The following is a 10405-nucleotide window of genomic DNA, read 5'->3' on the forward strand; positions in this document are numbered from 1 at the left end:
GTCCGGGGTTCCGGGTCAACCCGTCGGGTCGTCCGGGTCACGCCGGGTCATGGCTTACCTTATTTTTTCATCAACCCGGCCCGTTTCCAGCCCCGAGTCGGCCAGGTCCCGGGTCAACCCATCGGGCCGGACCGGGTTTTAAAACTATAGTCTCAGTAATACATGGATTAACCCGGACTCTGTCATAGTCCAGTTAGGATCTGACAACTAGAGTTAGTTTACATAAATTTTCGTTCTGTTCCATTTAGGTTGGGCTAGCTGAATATTAGATATTGGGCCAGAACAAGTTGTGATGGGCCCAATGGATGTAGAAAAAACATCCAATCACGTATTAACAAATGACACGCACGTGTTCATCTCCTTAAAGGGACAGATTTTTATTGAGGTTAGTGTATTAGGGTTTAAGCACCTGTAAAACCTTACAACCTAACTTCCTAACAACAACACAAAAACATGGAAATGCAATCAGTTTGCACCGGAATTACTGCCCCAAAAATCAGATTATCAACTAAGCGTTTGTTTTCAAACGAAATTGTAAGTACATTTGCTCAAATTTATGCTTGGGCTGTGTCTTCCTGTACGTAGACTTTTTCTAACTCATCATCTATCTTTCAAAATTTAAGATACCTGCAAGCTATGCTGGGCTGAGATGTCCCAGAATCCTGCTTAAAAACCCATCAAAATGTATGTTTTGCTTTCTCACACTAGTTGATTGGTGATTAAAATCAGTTTCCATGTTCTAAGTAAAGGTTATTTTTTTGTCTTATTGCAGTGTGTGTGAAGCCTGGTTTTAAGAATATATTTGAGGGGTTTTCTGGGTCAAGCTTGAACAGAGTTGTGATATGTGGTTCTTCTAGTTCTAATTCTAATGCTGATGCGGATTTAAAGATTTCGAGAAGGAAAGGTTCGGGTGTGCCTGCTAGTAGTTTTAATGGGGTGGAGCCATTTAATGGTAAATCAGGTTCTGTTTCTTTTCATGGGTTGACTCACCAGTCCGTGGAAGAAGAGAGATTGGTCTCAGCACCTTTTAATGAAGATAAAGGCTCGTTTGTTTGGTTATTGGGACCAGTTGCGTTGGTATTGTCTTTGATTGTGCCTCAGTTTTTCCTTGGCTCTGCCATTGAGGCTTTCCTCAAGGATGAAGTTCTTGTAGGTACTTATCAGTTTGAGTTCTTGCAATATTTGCTCTTAAAAAGTGGCGTGGAACTGGAATATTTGACTGAGCACAAAAAAGAAATGCGGAAATTAATCTCCTCTTAATTTTCTTGCTTGCTTCATATGTGTGAGATGCTTTTTTTGTTTTTAGCCAATTAGCTCAATCTGAACACCATTAATTTATCATGAAAGATTATGTTTTATAGGAATATAGATAGCATTGCAAATTGTAAGTGCCTATTGTCAATTTCGAGCATGACTGATTTGGATTTCAGGATCTGTTTTTTACGTTGGGGGAGTGGGGAGCCTAGTTGCTCCGCATTTGTCTCCACTGACTATCATTAGTGAGTTTGTGGGAAGTGCTTGTGCTCAATAAGAACCGAGTTCACTTTTTGAGACTTTGGAAGACCCTAACCAAGCTAATCTGTGAGGTCCGGGAAACATTTTTCTTAACAGTCACCGAGGTTATTGGATTAATATCGGAGTGCCAAACTGGTGTTACAGGAAAATGCAATGGATTTCACTTCGTTGATTAGATGTTTATTGTGCTATGTGGCCTTGCAATTGAATTGCTTGTTGTCTTGTCGACAACTTTCAGGGTAAACCTGGTTGGTTATTTCAATATGATGATCTACTGTTGATACTTTGTATTTGAAAAAAGAGTGCCCGAATCTTGTCAAAATAATGTCATGATTTATTGACGCTGCTTGAGTGTGCATTTATTATGATTAAGATGGGAAAAAGAAATCTACAAAGCATCTTATATGCCAATTATTTTGCAGAGATTGCGACATCATTATCTTTTGAGGCTATGTTTTACTTTGGTCTTGCAACCTTCTTGGCTGTGACTGATCGCATTCAGAGGCCTTATCTGCAATTTAGCTCAAAGAGGTGGGGTCTTATAACAGGCCTCAGAGGATACCTGACATCTGCCTTTCTTGTTATGGGCTTCAAGGTTATTGCCCCTCTCTTTGCTGTGTTTGTGACCTGGCCAGTTCTTGGCTTGCCAGCATTGGTTGCTGTGCTTCCCTTCCTAGTTGGCTGCCTTGCTCAGCGTCTGTTTGAGACTTATCTGGACAAGCGTGGTTCATCTTGTTGGCCTCTAGTCCCCATCATATTTGAGGTATATGACTTCATTTACTGCAATCCTACCCTCTTGAAGCCAAAATTTGTGGGTTTTAAAAGTTTGAATTGGTTTGACAGGTTTATAGGCTATATCAGCTGACAAAAGCTGCTCATTTTATTGAGAAATTGATGTTCACTTTGAGAGGGGTTCCTGAATCTGCCCTGCTACTGGAAAGAAGCAATGCCTTAGTTTCGATGATAGTGACCTTCCAAGTCCTTGGTTTGGTTTGCCTATGGTCATTGACGACATTTCTTTTGAGGCTCTTTCCTTCTAGACCTGTAGCAGAGAACTATTGATGTTTTGCAATGAAGATCGCCAGTTCCAATTCCAAAGAATCATCTGTACTTGATCAGGCTTTATCATTCAGCTCTTTAGCTCACTCCAAACGTTTCCAAACCCCAAAAAGTGAGGACACCAGCTAAAAGTTTAGTGAAAGTTTTTCATAGAACTGTACTGTAAAGTTACATTGCATCACTTTATGATCAACACATAACTTCCTTAACTTTTTCTTTTTTTTCTAGATGAGAATTGCTATACAATTTTTTAGATTGACAATTAAATCAATCAGTATTCATCTTGCTTGCTATTGTCTTGTGTATCTTATTCTGGGTTTCCTTCCTTTCCTTTATTGCATTACTCCATGAACTGGTTATCAATGGTATAGTTTGAATCACTCAGGAGTGCAATCAAATAGTCTATCTCAACTAATTGTTAAATAGAAACCGTGTTTACTACTGATAAATAATTTGTAATTTTAGCATCTTGTCATTCTCAGCTCATCTTCTAACCTGGCCCTTGGGTAAACAAGGTTGAGTCCTGCACGCTCACAGATGAATAACCGAGCCCCTAGAATCTGCAAACCCAGATTATTATGGGCTGGGCTATTTTTATGGTATTATATCCGTACTATTAAACCCGGGATTGACTAAAAAAAATTAAAGACACAAAATTGGATTGGGTTTTTAGTTAAACTATAAAGTATTAATTTAAATTTATTTGATTTGATTGATATGGTTAAATTAATCCAAACTAAATCAACTAACCCGGATTGATTCAATCAGTCGTGGGTTAAATATATTGTAGTAATGTTTTTGGGTCTGTGATGTGCACTGTTTACTCAAATTTTTCTGAATTTATCGCTAGATTTCAATCTTGGGACAGAATTCTGTGCGCATAATTGCTATATGAAAAATATTCTATTTAATGATTAACCTTTCTTTATTCAGCATTATACTTCATGGTGAATCTTCTTTAGAATGCGCCACGGTGCGCTATAACTAGGTCGTCGCTTGCTGTCTCAAGTTCCAATCCTGGAAAATGATCCAATTGCTCATGCAACGAAGGATGTTGATTGCTATAAAAAATTTAGTACTTGCATCTCGTAGTTCTGCTTTCAATAGATAAAGAGGTTAGTGGTTGTCATTGTAACTGGTAGTTTTATTTCTGTTTTCATACACTCACATGATCAATGTATTAAAGAAAAAATTAATAGTCAAAACGATTATTCTCATAGAATTATGTCCCCAGATTGAAATCTTGGAGTAAATTCAACGGAAATTTGAGTAAACAGAGCACATCAATGACAAAAAAGAGCATTGATCCAACACACATTCAATAAAATCAGAGGTTTGGATTCCTAAGAACCCTTTTTTCTGTTAAAGAGAGTAATTAGTTAAGTTGATACAAGAAAGCAAAAGGACAAAAACCCAAAAGACCAAGATCCCAGAACTACTCAAGAAGAAATGCATAAAAAATTAAAAATTATCTTGTGAAATGCCTCCAATCCAAATTCAATCAGCACCGCGCTCTGAATCTGTCTCAAAGAAATCAGGAAAGTAATATGTATCTTCTAATGATTGATGTTGTAAAGTAGGACGAGAATTAGAGAAAGGTTATGCCAGCAGGATGGCGAAATGGATGAGATCATGAGACAAGTTAAGCCCATGGGATTGAAAAGACGTGCAGGGGCACATCAACTTGTGGGGGGTGAGAACAAGTTGATGGAGATGCAAATATTATATGCTGAACACAAGGAGGTTTTTTCTCTCTTTCATAACTTAAACTTGAACACAGCCTTGAGTAGAACAGAACTTCTGGCCAATCCTACTGCAAAGCACTGCAATGCCAAGAGAAAGAAAGCCAAGTTGCTGTCACCCATGTGGTGATCATGTTGATGACTTATGAAATACAAGCAGCGTCTCTATTTGAGTCAATAATATGTAATGAACCAATGTGAAGCAACATTATGCTTCGTTATGCTAAGGCACCAGTTTGCCATCACCAAATCATAGAGTAAATATTTATGCACTGGGAAAATTGTGAAGATTTGGTAGTCTACCAGTAATCCCGACAGGAACAGTTTCCAGCCTTGAAATGATGAAACCTCTTGTTGTCTCTCACGATAAACTCTCGGTCCTCGATTTTGGAGAGGATCTTGATGAAATTATGACAGTCCCCACAAATCCTTAGGTTTTTCATTATCCTTAAAGTGGTCCCAGGAGGTGTATTGATAAGCCCATAAGCAATGGCTAGCCTTTCACTGTGGTAGAACAATGCCTTCTCCTTCGCTTCTTGGTCAAGATCATGAAGAACAAACCTTGTGTCCGGCACATATCCAGCATTCCTTACCTCCTTGCTCAAAGACCTCAACTTTTCATATGCCTTGCTTCTGTCTGAAGTCACTCTTCTATGATTTGTGTTGGTGTTGTCTTTTGCCCTTTTCATGTCAACAAGTTTCAATCCAGGTGGTGATACTGGATAACCCGGTTGCCCTTGTGTTCTGGCTTTGGAGTACTTCCGTAGAGTCTCCCAAATTCTGGAGTTTTGATCAATTGGCATATTTGAAACTAACTCCTTTGCCTCCGCTATCTTTCCCGTTCTTCCAAGAAGATCAACGATAACTTCATAATGCTCTACCGTGGGAGTGATTCCATAATCCCTGCTCATTGACTCGAAATGTTTCTGTCCTTCCTTCTCTGCTCCTAAGCATGCACAAGCCATTAAAACACCAACAAAGCTAGAACCATCTGGCCTAATCCCATCTCCTTTCATCTGGGAAAAGATTTCAAGAGCCTTTTCTCCTTCCTTGTTCTCTGCTAAACCCAACAGCATCTTGTTCCAAGAATCCAAATTTCTCACTCCCATTTGCTCAAATATTTCTCTTGCCCCATTTGTATTGCCCAGTTTACAGTACATCTCCATTAGATTATTCAGCACAACAACACTGGACTTGAACTTTGATGAAGACCTCATAACATACTCATCTACCTTTTTCCCTGCTTCCAGCAATTTCAAATCAGCACAAACTTGTATCAACTTTACAATATCGAGCAAGTCTGCATAACCTCCATTCCTCTCCTTTTCATCCATGATTTCAAGAGCTGCCTCCACTTTCCCCTCTTTGCATAAACGCTCAAAATCTGGCCTCACCAGATTCTCTTCTTGAACACCAGCAATTTCTCGTTGATAAGCTCTTGAAACCACAGCTAAATCTTTGTTCTTTGTTACCTGTAAACTGTTACCGCTAACACTCAATAGTTCAAGAAACGAGCTTGAGGGATTGGGAGGACGTTTGGTTACAGGTCTAATTCTGGGCTGTGACAAGAAGCTCAGAGAACTAGCCATTACATGAGAGATGGCGAAAACTGAAGAATATATTTCTTGGGGTTATTGGTTTTCAAATTCCTTTTAAGCTTCAATTGGCGAATTCCACCATCAAAGGTGTTTTAATTTAGAGCAAGGCACAAACTCTGCTTTGAAACCATAACTCCAAGATACTCAGGCCTTATCCACAAAGGAGCAGCCCCATATCACAAATATCTTTCTGAAGCCTCACATGATCAGTGCTATTGAAAAGGCCCTGGGACCCCAGGGCCTGAATTAACTAACAAAAAAGAAAAGAAAAACGGAAATTAGTTACAGTGATGTGACTCTTATAGTCTAAAGGTGTGAAAACTTTCATAACTTATGGAGTAAATGGTGAGTGGAAGATAATACATGGTATACATCTAGAAATAACCGTGTATACATGTTGATAGATGTATCTAATGCAAGAGCATTCTTAACAAATCCAAAATCCACTTGGAAACATGTAGATGAGATAAGAGGTGCTAAACAAGGACTGAGCAAGCTGAAAATGCTCATAACTCAGAAATCAAGATTGTCAGGCAACCCTGTATCGATTCTGCAGAGAACACTAGGCAACCCATGCAACCGAGAAAGCTACATGTGTCTAGTTTCCAAAGCATGAAACGGTGCATGATTTAGAGCTCTCTATTAAGAGTTATGGTCATTTTACTCCCAAGAGCAGGCTGTCAGCAGAGCTGAAAATCCTGCTGCCATATTTTGCAACTTGCAAGACTGCCATCTTCTTCAACTAGCATTTAATGGAGCTTTAACAATCTTGCTCCCTGTTTAGCTGCACATGAAAAGCTTTGCTAGGCAATGAAAAGATAAGATTTCCTTCCGTAAATCTAATCTCTAGACCAAACAAAAGCTGACTTCCTTTAGGAAATCATCGGATGACAGATTTTGCAGAAACTTGTTTCCTACAACTATGTTAGCCACTCTAGAGCTCTAGCTTGACGATAAAACGTGTGTAGGTGTAGATAATCTGGTCTTCATGTTTTGTGATTTTACTGGCCTTACTAGCTTGAAGGGATTATTCCAATCAAAATTAGTGTGCACTTCATCAATGTAGAAGATAGAGACTTGGTTGAAGTTAAGATCAAGTTAAGCTTGTTAGCTTCTTTTACTTCTATCTCTTTGGTAGATTCCATTGAGTGGTGAGCTATCCTAAACACTAATTTCTTTATAATGTCTCTGTATCAATGAGATTTGAGAGTTTAAATCCTTGTTCATCCTCTCTATAGTGGTATTGTCTGTATCTCTAAAGGTTGAACATCGTCTATCCGTCCTCCCATCCATTTCCACAACCTTCCCTGGTTAGAATTTTGTTGTCATCAGCCTTTGAAATTTTACTTTATCAGTATCATCATCTAATATTATTTGATATTTGATGACCATTTCCTTGAAAATGCAATGTCACTTTTTTCCTGATAAACTAATACAGGTCGCTAATGATATAAGTTTAGGATTGTGGTCAGGCACCATAAAGTTAACACAGCTAAGCTTTGAGGAACCTCTCACTCTATCAGAAACTCTCAGAGATTTTCAACCCAGAATGGGTCGCATCACAGCTAAGCTTTGAGGAACCTCTCTCAGAGATTTTCAACCCAGAATGGGTCCAATGACAAATCTCCAGTATTGATTATTTTGAAGATGGGAGTTTGGATCAGAGCTATTTCTGAGCCTCTAGACCTCGGCCGGATAAGGGCTTGGATAAAATTTTCCGGCCTGATAAATTGGTCCAATTCCCAAAGCCCAAACTGCATTTCAAGTCCTGGTCTTCGCCTATCTCCAAGCTGGAAAACAGGACATATTTTTTTTTAACGATCATCATACTCTAGCTGGTCAATTCTTAAATTTGAAAAATCAACATACAGTAATTAGAATTCCAAGAGCAAAATAAAAGGAGAAGAGAGAAAAGCCCGATATTTATAGCTGGAATAAAAATCAATCTAGAAGAGCAATAATCGTGTTTCGAATCCTTGGTATCTCGACATGACATCAGGCCTTCACGGGAAAAAAACAAAAGAAATCGTAAGATAAGATAGGACTTGGCACGTTTTTTGGGCCGTAAATGACAATGGATGGTGAATATGGGCATGCGCGTTCGTCCTCGGCACCGTAAATCACTCAATCCCATGGCTGTACTATGGGAAAGGTCCGGATGTTCACACTTGGCTTCAGTAAGATTGTTTGCCAGCACAAGATGGTATGCTTGTGAGTAGTGTTTGTTTAGATATTTCCTTGAACTTGCTTGCCGTTTGGAGCTCATAGATTTCATGAAATAAAAATTCTTATAAAAAGTTTCAGTTCTTGTAAAATTATTTTTGATTTTTTTCTAAATAATAATCTAGTATAGGATATTGTAAAAGAGTTGAGCTGTCAGATACAAAATTAATGATATTAAATTAAGTAAAATGTATAATAAATATGTTTATGTAAATTAAAAAGATTAAGGTAAAAAAATATATGAATATGTCAGACTAATTCACAATATGATGTAGAAGATTATAAAAGAGTTGAATTGTTATATACTTGATGATGCTAAATTAAGTAAAATGTGTATCAAATATATTTATTTACTAATTAAAAAGATAAAGGTCAAGAAAATATTTAGATACGTAAAACTATTTATTTTTAACAAAAACATACACAACTCTCTATACAACGTGTGTATTTGAAGAATACCTTGAAATTTTTAAGTGAAAAGTTTTTAATTTCAAATGAAAGGATGGAAATTTGGCAGAAGATTATCATAATTATCAAATGCATGTTGACCAAGCTATATCAAATGCCCAAGCTATATTTAGATTCCATTTTCAAAGCCCAAGCTATATTTCAAGTTCATGATAGAATATAAACACTCATAAACACTCATTATACTCTTTTCAATTGTTAAATATCAAGTTTTAACATAATTATCATAATTATCAAATGCATGTTGACCCATCAATAAAATCGAATTGGTAAAAACCAGGTGACATGATAATTTAATCCATAATTATAGTTGAATTTAGTTAAACTCAAATTATACTCGACTAAGTCATCTTTAAGAGTTTTTTTAAAAAATTATTTAAAATGATATTGTTTTAGTTTTTAATATTTTTTTTTGTAAATGATGTTGTTTTATTTTAAAAAATTAAAATTACATTCTCTTGAGATAAATCTGAATTTACTCATCGACCTACAATCAAGTCGAACAATTATGACAATTAGAATTTATAATGTAAAATAAGAGGAGAAAAAAAAACCCTATGTTTTAGCTCTGAAATAAAAATCAATATAGAAAAGCAATATTCATATTTCAAATCCATGATATAAGGTGTAAAACCCATATTTTTTACTTATCAAACCTAAATCCAAACTCAACCTAGCTAACCTAGATATTTAAAGAAAAAATTAATTCTTTGAGAATTGTTTTTTTCTCTTTTCTTCTCTCTACCATTACTTTCTCATAAACTACTAAGGAAATAAGCTTTGAACTTAAATTTTAGTTCAAGGAGGGTTGAAGATATAGTATCTTCCTCTTTTGTTATTTTCAATTAGGAAATTGATTAAGAATCAATTTGGCTTTATAATTATGTTTTGATCTTTAAGTTTAGAGTTTTAATCTTTTATGTTATTTTTTTTCAAGTCGCTTTTTAGTATTATCCATCTTTATTATAGGTTCTGTTAACGTTTCTTTTAATGATCTTTAGTAATTTTTGATTATGCATTTGTTTGTCTTTTGCTTTTGTTTTATGAATAAGAAAAATAATATTTAATATGCATATAATATAAATAATATATGTACGTTGATTATATGACGAATACAATTAATTAATTATTGAATATTTATTATGTTATTTTATTATTTGAGTATTCATTTATTTTTGAATTTATACTCGCATTTTGTTAAATTAAATTCTATTCAATATGACATTCGTTTGCTTTGATAATTATACAAACATCCATTACATTTTGATATATGATTTGTTAGTAACTCCATACTAACAAAGTGTAATTAATTCATGTACACATAGTATTTTATATACTTAGATAGGAAGAAAGACACCAGTTTGTGGCGATTAATCCTCTTATAGTGATCATCTTTGAATGTCATCTAGTCACTTTTGAGTGTTAGCTAATCTTCGATATATATTTTACTATTTTATGTTAATATTTTTAGTATGTATATTTATACCAAGATATATATAACTTACAAATTATTAATATTTATGATGTATATTAAATGTTATTCTCTCATTGAATTGATTAAAGCCACCCTTTAATTTTAATATTATTCTAGACTCCTAGTTTCTGTTAGCAAGGAACTTTAATTTTAATATTATTCTAGACTCTTAGTTTCTGTTAGCAAGGAACTTTGTTAAATGTTCTTGATTCGTTGTTTTATATGCTCCACTATTATATTTTTCAAGGATTGGATTTTATTTAATATAATAAATTTTATGAATTATTTGATTTTGTTCTATTTGATGATAATTTGATTTTATTACT

The 10405-nt window shown here is 35.5% G+C and overlaps 2 protein-coding genes across 2 annotated transcripts; one reads left to right on the plus strand and one right to left on the minus strand.

The window, feature by feature from the left end:
* Positions 1-347: 347 nt before the first annotated feature.
* Positions 348-2871, plus strand: LOC105130322 (tRNA-processing ribonuclease BN). The gene is made up of 5 exons (XM_011032771.1): positions 348-534; positions 624-684; positions 773-1153; positions 1938-2278; positions 2359-2871. The coding sequence occupies exons 1-5, from the start codon at positions 454-456 to the stop codon at positions 2575-2577; spliced, it is 1083 nt and encodes a 360-aa protein (XP_011031073.1). The 5' UTR covers positions 348-453; the 3' UTR covers positions 2578-2871.
* Positions 2872-4615: 1744 nt separating this feature from the next.
* On the minus strand, positions 4616-5905 carry DYW1 (Pentatricopeptide repeat (PPR) superfamily protein). The gene has a single exon (XM_011043980.1). The coding sequence runs from the start codon at positions 5903-5905 to the stop codon at positions 4616-4618; it is 1290 nt and encodes a 429-aa protein (XP_011042282.1).
* Positions 5906-10405: the final 4500 nt, after the last annotated feature.

This window comes from Populus euphratica, unplaced genomic scaffold, assembly GCF_000495115.2.
Source record: "Populus euphratica unplaced genomic scaffold, PopEup_1.0 scaffold2.1, whole genome shotgun sequence".
NCBI classification, from domain to species: Eukaryota; Viridiplantae; Streptophyta; class Magnoliopsida; order Malpighiales; family Salicaceae; genus Populus; species Populus euphratica.